The following is a 21,618-nucleotide window of genomic DNA, read 5'->3' as shown; positions in this document are numbered from 1 at the left end:
GTCAGAGATAAGGTTAGTGAGGGGGACAGAGACACCGTCAGAGGGAGACAGAGGGACGGTCAGAGATAAGGTTAGTGAGGGGGACAGAGACACTGTCAGAGAGGGAGACAGAGGGACGGTCAGAGATAAGGTTAGTGAGGGGGACAGAGTCACTGTCAGAGAGGGAGACAGAGGGACGGTCAGAGATAAGGTTAGTGAGGGGGACAGAGACACTGTCAGAGAGGGAGACAGAGGGACGGTCAGAGATAAGGTTAGTGAGGGGGACAGAGACACTGTCAGAGGGGGAGACAGAGGGACGGTCAGAGATAAGGTTAGTGAGGGGGACAGAGACACTGTCAGAGGGGGAGACAGAGGGACGGTCAGAGATAAGGTTAGTGAGGGGGACAAGACACTGTCAGAGGGGGAGACAGAGGGACGGTCAGAGATAAGGTTAGTGAGGGGGACAGAGACACCGTCAGAGGGGGAGACAGAGGGACGGTCAGAGATAAGGTTAGTGAGGGGGACAGAGACACTGTCAGAGGGAGACAGAGGGACGGTCAGAGATAAGGTTAGTGAGGGGGACAGAGACACTGTCAGAGGGGGGGAGACAGAGGGACGGTCAGAGATAAGGTTAGTGAGGGGGACAGAGACACTGTCAGAGGGGGAGACAGAGGGACGGTCAGAGATAAGGTTAGTGAGGGGGACAGAGACACCGTCAGAGGGGGAGACAGAGGGACGGTCAGAGATAAGGTTAGTGAGGGGGACAGAGACACTGTCAGAGAGGGGGAGACAGAGGGACGGTCAGAGATAAGGTTAGTGAGGGGGACAGAGACACTGTCAGAGGGGGGGACAGAGGGACGGTCAGAGATAAGGTTAGTGAGGGGGACAGAGACACTGTCAGAGAGGGAGACAGAGAGACGGTCAGAGATAAGGTTAGTGAGGGGGACAGAGACACTGTCAGAGAGGGAGACAGAGGGACGGTCAGAGATAAGGTTAGTGAGGGGGACAGAGACACTGTCAGAGGGGGGGGACAGAGGGACGGTCAGAGATAAGGTTAGTGAGGGGGACAGAGACACTGTCAGAGGGGGAGACAGAGGGACGGTCAGAGATAAGGTTAGTGAGGGGGACAGAGACACTGTCAGAGAGGGGGAGACAGAGGGACGGTCAGAGATAAGGTTAGTGAGGGGGACAGAGACACTGTCAGAGGGGGAGACAGAGGGACGGTCAGAGATAAGGTTAGTGAGGGGGACAGAGACACTGTCAGAGGGGGGAGACAGAGGGACGGTCAGAGATAAGGTTAGTGAGGGGGACAGAGACACTGTCAGAGGGGGGAGACAGAGGGACGGTCAGAGATAAGGTTAGTGAGGGGGACAGAGACACTGTCAGAGGGAGACAGAGGGACGGTCAGAGATAAGGTTAGTGAGGGGGACAGAGACACTGTCAGAGAGGGAGACAGAGGGACGGTCAGAGATAAGGTTAGTGAGGGGGACAGAGACACTGTCAGAGGGAGACAGAGGGACGGTCAGAGATAAGGTTAGTGAGGGGGACAGAGACACTGTCAGAGGGGGAGACAGAGGGACGGTCAGAGATAAGGTTAGTGAGGGGGACAGAGACACTGTCAGAGGGGGAGACAGAGGGACGGTCAGAGATAAGGTTAGTGAGGGGGACAGAGACACTGTCAGAGAGGGAGACAGAGGGACGGTCAGAGATAAGGTTAGTGAGGGGGACAGAGACACTGTCAGAGAGGGAGACAGAGGGACGGTCAGAGATAAGGTTAGTGAGGGGGACAGAGACACTGTCAGAGAGGGAGACAGAGGGACGGTCAGAGATAAGGTTAGTGAGGGGGACAGAGACACTGTCAGAGGGGGGTACGGTCAGAGATAAGGTTAGTGAGGGAGACAGAGACACCGTCAGGGGGGGAGACAGAGGGACGGTCAGAGATAAGGTTAGTGAGGGGGACAGAGACACTGTCAGAGGGGGGGACAGAGGGACGGTCAGAGATAAGGTTAGTGAGGGGGACAGAGACACTGTCAGAGGGGGAGACAGAGGGACGGTCAGAGATAAGGTTAGTGAGGGGGACAGAGACACTGTCAGAGGGGGAGACAGAGGGACGGTCAGAGATAAGGTTAGTGAGGGGGACAGAGACACCGTCAGAGGGGGAGACAGAGGGACGGTCAGAGATAAGGTTAGTGAGGGGGACAGAGACACCGTCAGAGGGGGAGACAGAGGGACGGTCAGAGATAAGGTTAGTGAGGGGGACAGAGACACAGTCAGAGGGGGAGAGACAGAGGGACGGTCAGAGATAAGGTTAGTGAGAGGTACAGAGACACTGTCAGAGGGGGAGACAGAGGGACGGTCAGAGATAAGGTTAGTGAGGGGGACAGAGACACTGTCAGAGAGGGAGACAGAGGGACGGTCAGAGATAAGGTTAGTGAGGGGGACAGAGACACTGTCAGAGGGGGGGAGACAGAGGTACGGTCAGAGATAAGGTTAGTGAGGGGGACAGAGACACTGTCAGAGGGGGGGGACAGAGGGACGGTCAGAGATAAGGTTAGTGAGGGGGACAGAGACACTGTCAGAGGGGGGGACAGAGGGACGGTCAGAGATAAGGTTAGTGAGGGGGACAGAGACACAGTCAGAGGGGGAGAGACAGAGGGACGGTCAGAGATAAGGTTAGTGAGAGGTACAGAGACACTGTCAGAGGGGGAGACAGAGGGACGGTCAGAGATAAGGTTAGTGAGGGGGACAGAGACACTGTCAGGGGGAGACAGAGGGACGGTCAGAGATAAGGTTAGTGAGGGGGACAGAGACACTGTCAGGGGGAGACAGAGGGACGGTCAGAGATAAGGTTAGTGAGGGGGACAGAGACACTGTCAGAGGGGGAGACAGAGGGACGGTCAGAGATAAGGTTAGTGAGGGGGACAGAGACACTGTCAGAGAGGGAGACAGAGGGACGGTCAGAGATAAGGTTAGTGAGGGGGACAGAGACACTGTCAGAGGGGGGGAGACAGAGGTACGGTCAGAGATAAGGTTAGTGAGGGGGACAGAGACACTGTCAGAGGGGGGGGACAGAGGGACGGTCAGAGATAAGGTTAGTGAGGGGGACAGAGACACTGTCAGAGGGGGGGACAGAGGGACGGTCAGAGATAAGGTTAGTGAGGGGGACAGAGACACTGTCAGAGAGGGGGAGACAGAGGTACGGTCAGAGATAAGGTTAGTGAGGGGGACAGAGACACTGTCAGAGGGGGAGACAGAGGGACGGTCAGAGATAAGGTTAGTGAGGGGGACAGAGACACTGTCAGAGGGGGGTACGGTCAGAGATAAGGTTAGTGAGGGGGACAGAGACACTGTCAGAGAGGGAGACAGAGGGACAGTCAGAGATAAGGTTAGTGAGGGGGACAGAGACACTGTCAGAGGGGGAGACAGAGGGACGGTCAGAGATAAGGTTAGTGAGGGGGACAGAGACACTGTCAGAGGGGGAGAGACAGAGGGACGGTCAGAGATAAGGTTAGTGAGGGGGACAGAGACACTGTCAGAGGGGGAGACAGAGGGACGGTCAGAGATAAGGTTAGTGAGGGGGACAGAGACACTGTCAGAGGGGGGAGACAGAGGGACGGTCAGAGATAAGGTTAGTGAGGGGGACAGAGACACTGTCAGAGGGGGGGAGACAGAGGGACGGTCAGAGATAAGGTTAGTGAGGGGGACAGAGACACTGTCAGAGAGGGAGACAGAGGGACGGTCAGAGATAAGGTTAGTGAGGGGGACAGAGACACTGTCAGAGGGGGAGACAGAGGGACGGTCAGAGATAAGGTTAGTGAGGGGGACAGAGACACTGTCAGAGGGGGAGACAGAGGGACGGTCAGAGATAAGGTTAGTGAGGGGGACAGAGACACTGTCAGAGGGGGAGACAGAGGGACGGTCAGAGATAAGGTTAGTGAGGGGGACAGAGACACTGTCAGAGGGGGAGACAGAGGGACGGTCAGAGATAAGGTTAGTGAGCGGGACAGAGACACTGTCAGAGGGGGAGACAGAGGGACGGTCAGAGATAAGGTTAGTGAGGGGGACAGAGACACGGTCAGAGGGGGCGACAGAGGGACGGTCAGAGATAAGGTTAGTGAGCGGGACAGAGACACTGTCAGAGGGGGAGACAGAGGGACGGTCAGAGATAAGGTTAGTGAGGGGGACAGAGACACTGTCAGAGGGGGAGACAGAGGGACCGTCAGAGATAAGGTTAGTGAGGGGGACAGAGACACTGTCAGGGGGGGAGACAGAGGGACGGTCAGAGATAAGGTTAGTGAGGGGGACAGAGACACTGTCAGGGGGGGAGACAGAGGGACGGTCAGAGATAAGGTTAGTGAGGGGGACAGAGACACTGTCAGAGGGAGACAGAGGGACGGTCAGAGATAAGGTTAGTGAGGGGGACAGAGACACTGTCAGGGGGGGAGACAGAGGGATGGTCAGAGATAAGGTTAGTGAGGGGGACAGAGACACTGTCAGGGGGGGAGACAGAGGGACGGTCAGAGATAAGGTTAGTGAGGGGGACAGAGACACTGTCAGAGGGGGAGACAGAGGGACGGTCAGAGATAAGGTTAGTGAGGGGGACAGAGACACTGTCAGAGGGGGAGACAGAGGGACGGTCAGAGATAAGGTTAGTGAGGGGGACAGAGACACTGTCAGAGGGGGGGACAGAGACACCGTCAGAGATAAGATTAGTGAGGGGGACAGAGACACTGTCAGAGAGGGGGACAGAGGGACGGTCAGAGATAAGGTTAGTGAGGGGGACAGAGACACTGTCAGAGGGGGGAGACAGAGGGACGGTCAGAGATAAGGTTAGTGAGGGGGACAGAGACACTGTCAGAGGGGGAGACAGAGGGACGGTCAGAGATAAGGTTAGTGAGGGGGACAGAGACACTGTCAGAGGGGGAGACAGAGGGACGGTCAGAGATAAGGTTAGTGAGGGGGACAGAGACACCGTCAGAGGGGGAGACAGAGGGACGGTCAGAGATAAGGTTAGTGAGGGGGACAGAGACACTGTCAGAGGGGGAGACAGAGGGACGGTCAGAGATAAGGTTAGTGAGGGGGACAGAGACACTGTCAGAGAGGGAGACAGAGGGACGGTCAGAGATAAGGTTAGTGAGGGGGACAGAGACACTGTCAGAGGGGGAGACAGAGGGACGGTCAGAGATAAGGTTAGTGAGGGGGACAGAGACACTGTCAGAGGGGGAGACAGAGGGACGGTCAGAGATAAGGTTAGTGAGGGGGACAGAGACACTGTCAGAGGGGGAGACAGAGGGACGGTCAGAGATAAGGTTAGTGAGGGGGACAGAGACACTGTCAGAGAGGGAGACAGAGGGACGGTCAGAGATAAGGTTAGTGAGGGGGACAGAGACACTGTCAGAGGGGGAGACAGAGGGACGGTCAGAGATAAGGTTAGTGAGGGGGACAGAGACACTGTCAGAGAGGGGGTATGGTCAGAGATAAGGTTAGTGAGGGGGACAGAGACACTGTCAGAGGGAGACAGAGAGACGGTCAGAGATAAGGTTAGCGAGGGGGACAGAGACACTGTCAGGGGGGGGTACGGTCAGAGAGGGAGACAGGGACGGTCAGAGAGACAGCAGAGATAAGGTTAGCGAGGGGGACAGAGACACCGTCAGAGGGGGGTACGGTCAGAGAGAGGGACAGAGGGACTGTGAGAGACAGGGATAGAGAGAGGGGGACGGGCAGGACGGCGAGGGACAGAGGGAAAGCGAGAAACGGAGAGAGACTGAAAGAGATACAGAAATGTTCAGAGAGAGAGAGAGAGATGGACTGACACACACAGAGAGAGAGATAGAGAGAGAGAAACAGTTAGATTTGGTCTGACACAGACCGAGAGACACCAGGTACCTGGGCGTTGAGGACAGGGATAGTCTCCAGGTCCATCTTCATCCTCTCTGCATCCTCCTTCAGTTTATCGATCAGCTCCTGTTTCAGAACTAGAGCATCCTCTGCCTCCCTCAGCTGCTGCAGGATCTCTTCCTGCATAGCAAGGGGTAACGTTACAGCCTCCAGTACTCCCTCCCTCATTCGCTCCCTCCCTCATTCGCTCCCTCCCTCATTCTCTCCCTCCCTCATTCGCTCCCTCCCTCATTCGCTCCCTCCCTCAGTCTCTCGCACGCTCTATGGCCAATCATCTCCTCCTCCCCCTCCAGCCTGTTACACAGGAGGCCATTCAGCCCCCCTCCTCCAGCCTATCCCTCAATCAGTCTGCAGTTGATCTGGATTATAAGTCCATCGCCTGGCCTCAGTACAGGAACCACCATCTCCCTCCTATCCCTCCAGTAGCTGCCTCCTTTATGGGAGGGAACCCACCTCTCTTCCCCCCCCCCCCAACCCCGCCTTCTGGGTAAGGCACTGGGTTCCTGACTTCCCCCTTTGATGCTCTACAGCCCAATGTTAAAACCACTGTCCCCCCCCCAACAAAGCAGCCAAAACATGAGGGTCTCTGTCTCACTGCCTCTCTCCTGCTCTCTTTCCCTGTCCCTCTCTATCTCTCCCTCTCTCTCTGTGAAAGGACCTTCCTGAGGAACTGGTGGATGTGGGTGCAGTTACAACATTGAATGGGGAAGGTTTGAAGGGATATGGGGCAGGAGTGGGACTAGTGCAGTTTCGGATAAGGGCTGGCACAGACCGGTCGGGCTGAAGGGTCTGTTTCCGTGCTGTTTGTCTCTCGCTCTCTCTTTTTCTCTCTCTCACTCTCTTTACCTTGCGCTGTCTCTCTCTCATTCTTTCTCTCTCTCTCTATACCTTGCTCTCTCTCTCCTTAACTTGCGTGCTCGCTCTCTCTCTCTTACCTCGCTCTCTCTCTACCTTGTTCTCTCTCTTTGTTTACCTTGCGTGCGCTCTCTCTCTCCTTACCTTGCTCACACTGTCTCTCTCTCTCTGTCTCTGTCTCTCTCTGTCTCTGTCTCTCTCTGTCTCTGTCTCTCTCTCTCTGTCTCTCTCTCTCTGTCTCTCTCTCTCTGTCTCTCTCTCTCTGTCTCTGTCTCTGTCTCTCTGTCTCTGTCTCTCTCTGTCTCTGTCTCTCTCTCTGTCTCTCTCTCTCTCCCCTTCTCTTTCAATATGTCTGTGGAATCCCACCACCCTCTGAAATGCCTGGGGAGGTCTCTCCCCTCCCCCGCCCTGACCACCCTGTCAGTGAGAGATCTCTGAGCCAGTCGCTCTGTGTTCAATGTGGTCCTGTGTTCCTGGTACGCTCTGACGATGTGTGATTAGCTGCACGGGAGCGTCCCACAGCCAGGAGAGGAAATTCCAGTTTACCTGGCTTGACTGGTCCCCGCGCCTCTTCATAACTTGATCATAATCGAGGAAGAGTTGGTGATAGGCTGCTTGCAGCTGAGCAAGTTTCCGTCTGGAGGCAGGACAGAGCAACAGGGTCAACAAACTGACAGCAATCACTCCTCGAGCAATCTCCCAGAACCAGGAACCTCCAGAGGCCAGGAGGGAGTTACAGACAAGAATCTAATCGAGGGGTTCGGGGTGGTTTATATACAGAATAACAGATACTCCGGGAGGGAGTTACAGACTAGAATCTAATCGAGGGGTTCGGGGGAGTTTATATACAGAATAACAGATACCCCGGGAGGGAGTTACAGACTAGAATCTAATCGAGGGGTTCGGGGGAGTTTATATACAGAATAACAGATACCCCGGGAGGGAGTTACAAACTGGGATCTAATCGAGGGGTTCGGGGTGGTTTATATACAGAATAACAGATACCCCGGGAGGGAGTTACAGACTGGGATCTAATCGAGGGGTTCGGGGTGGGGTTTATATACAGAATAACAGATACCCCGGGAGGGAGTTACAGACTGGAATCTAATCGAGGGGTTCGGGGTGGGGTTTACATACAGAATAACAGATACCCCGGGAGGGAGTTACAGACTGGGATCTAATCGAGGGGTTCGGGGTGGGGTTTACATACAGAATAACAGATACCCCGGGAGGGAGTTACAGACTGGGATCTAATCGAGGGGTTCGGGGTGGGGTTTATATACAGAATAACAGATACCCTGGGAGGGAGTTACAGACTGGAATCTAATCGAGGGGTTCGGGGTGGTTTATATACAGAATAACAGATACCCCGGGAGGGAGTTACAGACTGGAATCTAATCGAGGGGTTCGGGGTGGTTTATATACAGAATAACAGATACCCCGGGAGGGAGTTACAGACTGGAATCTAATCGAGGGGTTCGGAGTGGGGTTTATATACAGAATAACAGATACCCCGGGAGGGAGTTACAGACTGGGATCTAATCGAGGGGTTCGGGGTGGTTTATATACAGAATAACAGATTCCCCAGGAGGGAGTTACAGACTGGGATCTAATCGAGGGGTTCGGGGTGGTTTATATACAGAATAACAGATTCCCCAGGAGGGAGTTACAGACTGGAACCTAATCGAGGGGTTTCAGGGTGAGGGTGATGTATCTCTCCTGGTGCTGGAGATGACTCACTTGTCCTCAGATGCGTTCTGTCGTTCAGTTTTCAGTGCTGACTCATAGCTGTGTACGGCCAATCGCAGCTGATCGATTGTAACACTGGCCTGTTTCTTCTGAGCATCCATCTCCTGCTCCAGCACCCGCACACGCAGCTCTGTGGTTCGGCACCTGCCGGGTCAGACAGTGAGAGGACCAGGGCAAGGGGCACACCATCGCCTCCTACAGACCACAGTGGGAGCCTCCCTATCCTGGACACACCCTCCGCATCCCCGTCACCCCCCTCCCCATCCCCGTCATCCCCTCCCCATCCACGTCACCCCCTCCCTATCCCCAACACCTGCTCCCTTTCCCCGTCAACCCCTCCCTATCCCCATCACCCTGTTCCTATCCCCGTCACCCCCTCCTGGTCCCCTACACCCCTTCCCTATCCCCTACACCCCCTCCCTATCCCCGTCACCCCCCTGCCTATCCCCGTCACCTCCTCCAGCCCCTACACCCCCTCCCTATCTCCGTCCCCTCCTCCAGCCCCTACATCCCCTCCCTATCCCCGTCCCCTCCTCCAGCCCCTACACCCCCTCCCTATCTCCGTCCCCTCCTCCAGCCCCTACATCCTCTCCCTATCCCCGTCCCCTCCTCTAGCCCCTACACCCCCTCCCTATCTCCGTCCCCTCCTCCAGCCCCTACAACCCCTCCCTATCCCCGTCCCCTCCTCCAGCCCCTACACCCCCTCCCTATCCCCGTCCCCTCCTCCAGCCCCTACACCCCTCCCTATCCCCGTCCCCTCCTCCAGCCCCTACACCCCCTCCCTATCCCCGTCCCCTCCTCTAGACCCTACACCCCCTCCCTATCTCTGTCCCCTCCTCCAGCCCCTACAACCCCTCCCTATCTCCGTCCCCTCCTCCAGCCCCTACAACCCCTCCCTATCCCCGTCCCCTCCTCCAGCCCCTACACCCCCTCCCTATCTCTGTCCCCTCCTCCAGACTCTACACCCCTTCCCTATCTCCGTCCCCTCCTCCAGCCCCTACACCCCCTCCCTATCTCCGTCCCCTCCTCCAGCCCCTACACCCCCTCCCTATCTCTGTCCCCTCCTACAGCCCCTACACCCCCTCCCTATCTCCGTCCCCTCCTCCAGCCCCTACACCCCCTCCCTATCTCCGTCCCCTCCTCCAGCCCCTACACCCCCTCCCTATCCCCGTCCCCTCCTCCAGCCCCTACACCCCCTCCCTATCTCCGTCCCCTCCTCCAGCCCCTACACCCCCTCCCTATCTCCGTCCCCTCCTCCAGCCCCTACACCCCCTCCCTATCTCTGTCCCCTCCTACAGCCCCTACACCCCCTCTCTATCTCCGTCCCCTCCTCCAGCCCCTACACCCCCTCCCTATCTCCGTCACCTCCTCCAGCCCCTACACCCCCTCCCTATCTCCGTCCCCTCCTCCAGCCCCTACATCCGCTCCCTATCCCCGTCCCCTCCTCCAGCCCCTACACCCCCTCCCTATCTCCGTCCCCTCCTCCAGCCCCTACACCGCCTCCCTATCCCCGTCCCCTCCTCCAGCCCCTACACCCCCTCCCTATCTCTGTCCCCTCATCCAGCCCCTACACCCCCTCCCTATCTCCGTCCCCTCCTCCAGCCCCTACACCCCCTCCCTATCTCCGTCCCCTCCTCCAGCCCCTACATCCACTCCCTATCCTCGTCCCCTCCTCTAGCCCCTACACCCCCTCCCTATCCCCGTCCCCTCCTCCAGTCCCTACACCCCCTCCCTATCCCCGTCCCCTCCTACAGCCCCTACACCCCCTCCCTATCTCCGTCCCCTCCTCCAGCCCCTACACCCCCTCCCTATCTCTGTCCCCTCATCCAGCCCCTACACCCCCTCCCTATCTCCGTCCCCTCCTCCAGCCCCTACACCCCCTCCCTATCTCCGTCACCTCCTCCAGCCCCTACACCCCCTCCCTATCTCCGTCCCCTCCTCCAGCCCCTACATCCACTCCCTATCCTCGTCCCCTCCTCCAGCCCCTACACCCCCTCCCTATCCCCGTCCCCTCCTCCAGCCCCTACACCCCCTCCCTATCCCCGTCCCCTCCTACAGCCCCTACACCCCCTCCCTATCCCCGTCCCCTCCTCTAGACCCTACACCCCCTCACTATCCCCGTCCCCTCCCCCAGCCCCTACACCCCCTCCCTATCTCCATCCCCTCCTACAGCCCCTACACCCCCTCCCTATCTCCGTCCCCTCCTCCAGCCCCTACACCCCCTCCCTATCTCCGTCCCCTCCTCCAGCCCCTACACCCCCTCCCTATCTCCGTCCCCTCCTCCAGCCCCTACACCCCCTCCCTATCTCCGTCCCCTCCTCCAGCCCCTACACCCCCTCCCTATCCCCGTCCCCTCCCTATTCCCGCCCCCTCCTCCAGCCCCCTACACCCCCTCCACCCCCTCCCTATCCCTGTCCCCTCCTCCACCCCCTACAGCCCCTCCCTATCCCTGTCACCTCCTGACAGTGGGTGATGGAGTTCGGGGAGAGAGAGCTGGGGAATTTACTCACTTCTTTTCCAGCTCAGAGCAAGTCCCTGACTTCAGTTCCACCCTGTGCTGACTCTCCTGCAGCTCAGCGAGGAGAGAGGTCACCTGAGCTTTCAGAGACGCCTGGTCTTCACTCATTTGCTGCAACACAGAGAGAGACAGAAAGCGCCAGTCAGATATACTCCGCACCCCTCACTGTAACACCCTGATATACCCCACACCCCTCACTGTAACACACCGATATACCCCACACCCCTCCCTGTAACACCCTGATATACCCCACACCCCTCAATGTAACACACTGATATACCCCACACCCCTCACTGTAACACACTGATATACCCCACACCCCTCACTGTAACACACTGATATACCCCACACCCCTCACTGTAACACACTGATATACCCCACACCCCTCACTGCAACACACTGATATACCCCACACCCCTCACTGTAACACCCTGATATACCCCACACCCCTCACTGTAACACACTGATATACCCCACACCCCTCAATGTAACACACTGATATACCCCACACACCTCACTGTAACACACTGATATACCCCACACCCCTCACTGTAACACCCTGATATACCCCACACCCCTCAATGTAACACCCTGATATACCCCACACCCCTCACTGTAACACACTGATATACCCCACACCCCTCACTGTAACACCCTGATATACCCCACACCCCTCACTGTAACACACTGATATACCCCACACCCCTCACTGTAACACACTGATATACCCCACACCCCTCACTGTAACACCCTGATATACCCCACACCCCTCAATGTAACACCCTGATATACCCCACACCCCTCACTGTAACACACTGATATACCCCACACCCCTCACTGTAACACACTGATATACCCCACACCCCTCACTGCAACACACTGATATACCCCACACCCCTCACTGTAACACACTGATATACCCCACACCCCTCACTGTAACACACTGATATACACCGCACCCCTCACTGTAACACCCTGATATACCCCACACCCCTCACTGTAACACACTGATATACCCCACACCCCTCACTGTAACACCCTGATATACCCCACACCCCTCACTGTAACACACTGATATACCCCACACCCCTCCCTGTAACACACTGATATACCCCACACACCTCACTGTAACACACTGATATATCCCACACCCCTCACTGTAACACCCTGATATACCCCACACCCCTCACTGTAACACCCTGATATACCCCACACCCCTCACTGTAACACCCTGATATATCCCACACCCCTCACTGTAACACACTGATATACCCCACACCCCTCACTGTAACACCCTGATATATCCCACACCCCTCACTGTAACACACTGATATACCCCACACCCCTCACTGTAACACACTGATATACCCCACACTCCTCAATGTAACACACTGATATACCCCACACCCCTCACTGTAACACCCTGATATACCCCACACCCCTCACTGTAACACCCTGATATACCCCACACCCCTCACTGTAACACACTGATATACCCCACACCCCTCACTGTAACACCCTGATATACCCCACACCCCTCACTGTAACACCCTGATATACCCCACACCCCTCACTGTAACACACTGATATACCCCACACACCTCCCTGTAACACCCTGATATACACCGCACCCCTCACTGTAACACCCTGATATACCCCACACCCCTCACTGTAACACACTGATATACCCCACACCCCTCACTGTAACACACTGATATACCCCACACCCCTCACTGTAACACACTGATATACCCCACACCCCTCACTGTAACACCCTGATATACCCCACACCCCTCACTGTAACACACTGATATACCCCACACCCCTCACTGTAACACCCTGATATACCCCACACCCCTCACTGTAACACACTGATATACCCCACACCCCTCACTGTAACACACTGATATACCCCACACCCCTCACTCTAACACACTGATATACCCCACACCCCTCACTCTAACACCCTGATATACCCCACACCCCTCACTGTAACACACCGATATACCCCGCACCCCTCACTGTAACACCCTGACATACCCCACACCCCTCACTGTAACACCCTGATATATCCCACACCCCTCACTGTAACACCCTGATATACCCCACACCCCTCACTGTAACACACTGATATACCCCGCACCCCTCACTGTAACACCCTGATATACCCCACACCCCTCACTGTAACACACTGATATACCCCACACCCCTCACTGTAACACACTGATATACCCCGCACCACTCACTGTAACACACTGATATACCCCACACCCCTCACTGTAACACACTGATATACCCCACACCCCTCACTGTAACACACTGATATACCCCGCACCCCTCACTGTAACACCCTGATATACCCCACACCCCTCACTGTAACACACTGATATACCCCACACCCCTCACTGTAACACACTGATATACCCCACACCCCTCACTGTAACACACTGATATACTCCGCACCCCTCACTGTAACACACTGATATACACTGCACCCCTCACTGTAACACCCTGATATACCCCACACCCCTCACTGTAACACCCTGATATACCCCACACCCCTCACTGTAACACACTGATATACCCCACACCCCTCACTGTAACACCCTGACATATCCCACACCCCTCACTGTAACACACTGATATACCCCACACCCCTCACTGTAACACACTGATATACCCCGCACCCCTCACTGTAAAAAAACTGATATACCCCACACCCCTCACTGTAACACACTGATATACCCCACACCCCTCACTGTAACACACTGATATACCCCACACCCCTCACTGTAACACACTGATATACCCCGCACCCCTCACTGTAACACCCTGATATACCCCACACCCCTCACTGTAACACCCTGATATACCCCACACCCCTCACTGTAACACACTGATATACCCCACACCCCTCACTGTAACACACTGATATACCCCACACCCCTCACTCTAACACACTGATATACACCGCACCCCTCACTGTAACACACTGATATACCCCACACCCCTCACTGTAACACACTGATATACCCCACACCCGTCACTGTAACACACTGATATACCCCACACCCCTCACTGTAACACACTGATATACACCGCACCCCTCACTGTAACACACTGATATACCCCGCACCCCTCACTGTAACACACTGATATACACCGCACCCCTCACTGTAACACACTGATATACCCCACACCCCTCACTGTAACACACTGATATACCCCACACCCCTCACTGTAACACACTGATATACCCCACACCCCTCACTGTAACACACTGATATACCCCACACCCTGATATACCCCACACCCCTCACTGTAACACCCTGATATACCCCACACCCCTCGCTGTAACACACTGATATACCCCACACCCCTCCCTGTAACACCCTAATATACCCCGCACCCCTCCCTGTAACACCCTGACATACCCCACACCCCTCACTGTAACACACTGATATATCCCACACCCCTCACTGTAACACAGTGATATACCGCACACCCCTCACTGTAACACCCTGATATACACCGCACCCCTCCCTGTAACACCCTGATATACCCCGCACCCCTCCCTGTAACACCCTGACATACCCCACACCCCTCACTGTAACACACTGATATACCCCACACCCCTCACTGTAACACCCTGATATACCCCACACCCCTCACTGTAACACACTGATATACCCCGCACCCCTCACTGTAACACCCTGATATACCCCACACCCCTCACTGTAACACACTGATATACCCCACACCCCTCACTGTAACACCCTGATATACCCCACACCCCTCACTGTAACACACTGATATACCCCGCACCTCTCACTGTAACACACTGATATATCCCACACCCCTCACTGTAACACCCTGATACACCCCGCACCCCTCCCTGTAACACCCTGACATACCCCACACCCCTCACTGTAACACACTGATATATCCCACACCCCTCACTGTAACACACTGATATACCGCACACCCCTCACTGTAACACACTGATATACACCGCACCCCTCCCTGTAACACCCTGATATACCCCGCACCCCTCCCTGTAACACCCTGACATACCCCACACCCCTCACTGTAACACACAGATACACCCCACACCCCTCACTGTAACACACTGATATATCCCACACCCCTCACTGTAACACCCTGATACACCCCGCACCCCTCCCTGTAACACCCTTACATACCCCACACCCCTCACTGTAACACACTGATATATCCCACACCCCTCACTGTAACACACTGATATACCCCACACCCCTCACTGTAACACACTGATATACCCCACACCCCTCACTGTAACACCCTGATATACCCCACACCCCTCACTGTAACACACTGATATACCGCACACCCCTCACTGTAACACACTGATATACACTGCACCCCTCACTGTAACACACTGATATACACTGCACCCCTCCCTGTAACACCCTGATATACCCCGCACCCCTCCCTGTAACACCCTGACATACCCCACACCCCTCACTGTAACACACTGATATACCCCACACCCCTCACTGTAACACCCTGATATACCCCGCACCCCTCACTGTAACACCCTGATATACCCCGCACCCCTCACTGTAACACCCTGATATACCCCGCACCCCTCACTGTAACACCCTGACATACCCCACACCCCTCACTGTAACACACTGATATACTCCACACCCCTCACTGTAACACACTGATATACCCCACACCCCTCACTGTAACACCCTGATATACCCCACACCGCTCACTGTAACACCCTGATATACCCCACACCCCTCACTGTAACACCCTGATATACCCCACACCCCTCACTGTAACACACTGATATACACCGCACCCCTCACTGTAACACACTGATATATCCCACACCCCTCACTGTAACACACTGATATACCCCACACCCCTCACTGTAACACCCTGATATACCCCGCACCCCTCCCTGTAACACCCTGACATACCCCACACCCCTCACTGTAACACACTGATATACCCCACACCCCTCACTGTAACACACTGATATACCCCACACCCCTCACTGTAACACACTGATATACCCCACACCCCTCACTGTAACACCCTGATATACCCCACACCCCTCACTGTAACACACTGATATACCCCGCACCCCTCCCTGTCACACACTGATATACCCCACACCCCTCACTGTAACACTCTGATATACCCCACACCCCTCACTGTAACACCCTGATATACCCCACACCCCTCACTGTAACACCCTGATATACCCCACACCCCGCACTGTAACACACTGATATACCCCACACCCCTCACTGTAACACCCTGACATACCCCACACCCCTCACTGTAACACACTGATATACACCGCACCCCTCCCTGTAACACACTGATATACCCCACACCCGTCACTGTAACACCCTGATATACACCACACCCCTCACTGTAACACACTGATATACCCCACACCCCTCACTGTAACACACTGATATACCCCACACCCCTCACTGTAACACACTGATATATCCCACACCCCTCACTGTAACACACTGATATACCCCACACCCCTCACTGTAACACACTGATATATCCCACACCCCTCACTGTAACACACTGATATACACCACACCCCTCACTGTAACACACTGATATATCCCACACCCCTCACTGTAACACACTGATATACCCCACACCCCTCACTGTAACACACTGATATACACCACACCCCTCACTGTAACACACTGATATACACCACACCCCTCACTGTAACACACTGACACACCCCGCACCCCTCACTGTAACACGCTGATATACCCCACACCTCTCACTGTAACACACTGATATACCCTGCACCCCTCACTGTAACACACTGATATACCCCACACCCCTCACTGTAACACACTGATATACCCCACACCTCTCACTGTAACACACTGATATACCCCACACCTCTCACTGTAAGACACTGATATACCCCGCACCCCTCACTGTAACACACTGATATACCCCGCACCCCTCACTGTTACACCCTGATATACCCCACACCCCTCACTGTAACACACTGATATACCCCACACCCCTCACTGTAACACACTGATATACCCCACACCCCTCACTGTAACACCCTGATATACCCCACACCCCTCACTGTAACACACTGATATACCCCGCACCCCTCACTGTAACACACTGATATACCCCACACCCCTCACAGTAACACACTGATATACCCCGCACCCCTCCCTGTAACACACTGATATACCCCACACCCCTCACTGTAACACCCTGATATACACCTCACCCCTCACTGTAACACTCTGATACACCCCACACCCCTCACTGTAACACCATGATATACCCAACACCCCTCACTGTAACACACTGATATACACCGCACCCCTCACTGTAACACACTGATATACACCGCACCCCTCACTGTAACACACTGATATACCCCACACCCCTCACTGTAACACCCTGATATACCCCACACCCCTCACTGTAACACCCTGATATACCCCACACCCCTCACTGTAACACACTGATATACCCCATACCCCTCACTGTAACACACTGATATACCCCACACCCCTCACTGTAACACCCTGATATACCCCACACCCCTCACTGTAACACCCTGATATACCCCACACCCCTCACTGTAACACACTGATATACCCCACACCCCTCACTGTAACACACTGATATATCCCACACCCCTCACTGTAACACACTGATATACCCCACACCCCTCACTGTAACACACTGATATATCCCACACCCCTCACTGTAACACACTGTTATACCCCACACCCCTCACTGTAACACCCTGATATATCCCACACCCCTCACTGTAACACCCTGATATACCCCACACCCCTCACTGTAACACACTGATATATCCCACACCCCTCACTGTAACACCCTGATATACCCCGCACCCCTCCCTGTAACACACTGATATATCCCACACCCCTCACTGTAACACACTGATATACCCCACACCCCTCACTGTAACACCCTGATATACCCCACACCCCTCACTGTAACACACTGATACACCCCTCACTGTAACACCCTGATATACCCCACACCCCTCACTGTAACACACTGATATACCCCACACCCCTCACTGTAACACCCTGATATACCCCACACCCCTCACTGTAACACACCGATATACCCCACACCCCTCACTGTAACACACTGATACACCCCACACCCCTCACTGTAACACACTGATATACCCCACACCCCTCACTGTAACACACCGATATACCCCACACCCCTCACTGTAACACACTGATATACCCCACACCCCTCACTGTAACACCCTGATATACCCAACACCCCTCACTGTAACACCCTGATATACCCCACTCCCCTCACTGTAACACACTGATACACCCCACACCCCTCACTGTAACACACTGATATACCCCACACCCCTCACTGTAAGACACTGATATACCCCACACCCCTCACTGTAACACACTGATATACCCCACACCCCTCACTGTAACACACTGATATACCCCACACCCCTCACTGTAACACAGTGATATACCCCACACCCCTCACTGTAACACACTGATATACCCCACACCCCTCACTGTATCACCCTGATGTACTCCACACCCCTCACTGTAACACCCTGATGTACCCAACACCCCTCACTGTAACACCCTGATATACCCCACACCCCTCACTGTAACACACTGATATATCCCACCCCGCTCACTGTAACACGCTGATATACCCCACACCCCTCACTGTAACACACTGATATATCCCACACCCCTCACTGTAACACCCTGATATACCCCACACCCCTCACTGTAACACACTGATATACCCCACACCCCTCACTGTAACACACTGATATACCCCACACCCCTCACTGTAACACACTGATATACCCCACACCCCTCACTGTAACACCCTGATATACCCCACACCCCTCACTGTAACACACTGATACACCCAACACCCCTCACTGTAACACACTGATATACCCCACACCCCTCACTGTAACACACTGATACACCCCACACCCCTCACTGTAACACACTGATATACCCCACACCCCTCACTGTAAGACACTGATATACCCCACACCCCTCACTGTAACACACTGATATACCCAACACCCCTCACTGTAACACACTGATATACCCCACACCCCTCACTGTAACACACTGATATACACCGCACCCCTCACTGTAACACACTGATATACACCGCACCCCTCACTGTAACACACTGATATATCCCACCCCCCTCACTGTAACACACCGATATACCCCACACCCCTCACTGTAACACACCGATATACCCCACACCCCTCACTGTAACACACTGATATACCCCACACCCCTTACTGTATCACCCTGATGTACGCCACACCCCTCACTGTAACACACTGATATATCCCACACCCCTCACTGTAACACGCTGATATACCCCACACCCCTCGCTGTAACACACTGATGTACCCAACACCCCTCACTGTAACACCCTGATATACCCCACACCCCTCACTGTAACACCCTGATATATCCCACCCCGCTCACTGTAACACGCTGATATACCCCACACCCCTCACTGTAACACACTGATATATCCCACACCCCTCACTGTAACACCCTGATATACCCCACACCCCTCACTGTAACACACTGATATACCCCACACCCCTCACTGTAACACCCTGATGTACCCCACACCCCTCACTGTAACACCCTGATATACCCCACACCCCTCACTGTAACACCCTGATGTACCCCACACCCCTCACTGTAACACCCTGATATACCCCACACCCCTCACTGTAACACCCTGATATACCCCACACCCCTCACTGTAACACCCTGATATATCCCACCCCGCTCACTGTAACACGCTGATATACCCCACACCCCTCACTGTAACACACTGATATATCCCACACCCCTCACTGTAACACCCTGATATACCCCACACCCCTCACTGTAACACACTGATATACCCCACACCCCTCACTGTAACACCCTGATGTACCCCACACCCCTCACTGTAACACCCTGATATACCCCACACCCCTCACTGTAACACCCTGATGTACCCCACACCCCTCACTGTAACACCCTGATATACCCCACACCCCTCACTGTAACACCCTGATATACCCCACACCCCTCACTGTAACACACTGATATACCCCACACCCCTCACTGTAACACCCTGATATAACTCCCCCCCCCCCCATGTGTGTGGACCCACCTCCAGCTGTTTGCTCAGTCCCTGCATTTTCTGCTCTGTCGCCTCTTTCTGCTCCTGGAGTTCTGCCTCTTGCTGTTTAAACATTTGCTCCTGCTTTTCAAAGTGTGCAATCCGCATCTGCACCAGTGTGAGGCGCTGTTGGAGCTCTGATGTCCTACATGGAAAATACACACCATCACTCAGATAGGGAGGTGACAGGGTTAAGGAGGGGGTGTAGGGGCTGGAGGAGGGGACGGGGATAGGGAGGGGGTATAGGGGGCTGGAGGAGGGGACGGGGATAGGGAGGGGGTGTAGGGGTTGGAGGAGGGGACGGAGATAGGGAGGGGGTGTAGGGGGCTGGAGGAGGGGACGGGGATAGGGCGGGGGTGTAGGGGGCTGGAGGAGGGGATGGGGATAGGGAGGGAGTGTAGGGGCTGGAGGAGGGGACGGGGATAGGGAGGGGGTGTAAGGGCTGGAGGAGGGGACGGGGATAGGGAGGGGGTGTAGGGGGCTGGAGGAGGGGACGGGGATAGGGAGGGGGTGTAGGGATTGGAGGAGGGGACGGGGATAGGGAGGGGGTGTAGGGGCTGGAGGAGGGGACGGGGATAGGGAGGGGGTGTAGGGGCTGGAGGAGGGGACGGGGATAGGGAGGGGGTGTAGGGGCTGGAGGAGGGGACGGAGATAGGGAGGGGGTGTAGGGGGCTGGAGGAAGGGATGGAGATAGGGAGGGGGTGTAGGGGGCTGGAGGAGGGGACACATGGAGAGGGGCATTTTTTTGTTCTGTTGTATCTGACTGTGCGGTGGGGGAGGGGGCTGGGCAGCATTGGTCAGGGTAAGAAAACAGAACGCCCTCCCCCACCTCCATCCAGCTTTGCTGAGCAATCTCTCCCCAACCCCTCCCCTTGCGAATCGATACGTCCGGACAGAGTATCAGAGGAAGTCGAAGCCTCTAGTTACCGAACAGCCCAATGGGGATTGCAAGCCCACAGCGGGGGCTGGGCTTGTTGGGGGGAGGGGAGGGATGGGGTGGGGGTGTTGGATGCCTTTACCTCTCTCACATTCCAACTCCCCACCCCCCCACACCCCACACCCCACACAGTCTTCCCCCCAATTTGCCACTTACTCGTTCTCCGTGACATTCGATTGGCCGACACCGTGTTGGGGGCTCTGAGAGGTCATCGCGCTCGGACTGAAGCTGTGGGGAGGCGGGGATTGGATGTGGGGAGGGTGAGGGGGGAATGGGGGGGGGTGTGGGGTGGGTGAGGGAGCAGAACGGAAGAGATTTAGGCAGGAGACATTCCACTTCCAGCCATCAGGACCCTTCGCAAGAGTGCCATTTCATGGTGGAGGGCAGAAGCAAGATGGCTGCCGCGCCAGAGGGGACGGGTTGG

The 21,618-nt window shown here is 55.3% G+C and overlaps 1 protein-coding gene across 1 annotated transcript in view; it reads right to left on the bottom strand.

Moving 5' to 3' along the window:
* The window catches only part of ikbkg (inhibitor of nuclear factor kappa B kinase regulatory subunit gamma), a 64,996-nt gene that overhangs the window by 9,443 nt on the left and 33,935 nt on the right, over positions 1 to 21,618 (bottom strand). The window contains exons 6-11 of the mRNA XM_087985279.1: positions 21,351 to 21,422; positions 20,249 to 20,402; positions 10,992 to 11,110; positions 8,473 to 8,625; positions 7,279 to 7,369; positions 5,866 to 5,997 (exon numbers count right to left, since the gene is read on the bottom strand). Coding sequence (XP_087841405.1) covers positions 5,866 to 5,997; positions 7,279 to 7,369; positions 8,473 to 8,625; positions 10,992 to 11,110; positions 20,249 to 20,402; positions 21,351 to 21,422 — 721 coding nt within the window. The remainder of the gene's footprint in view (positions 1 to 5,865; positions 5,998 to 7,278; positions 7,370 to 8,472; positions 8,626 to 10,991; positions 11,111 to 20,248; positions 20,403 to 21,350; positions 21,423 to 21,618) is intronic.

This window comes from Chiloscyllium plagiosum, unplaced genomic scaffold (genome assembly GCF_037043375.1).
Source record: "Chiloscyllium plagiosum isolate Xiang-an unplaced genomic scaffold, Cpla_swu_hap1 HiC_scaffold_51, whole genome shotgun sequence".
Classification (NCBI taxonomy): Eukaryota; Metazoa; Chordata; class Chondrichthyes; order Orectolobiformes; family Hemiscylliidae; genus Chiloscyllium; species Chiloscyllium plagiosum.
This window is presented reverse-complemented; position numbering and strand designations above follow the sequence as displayed.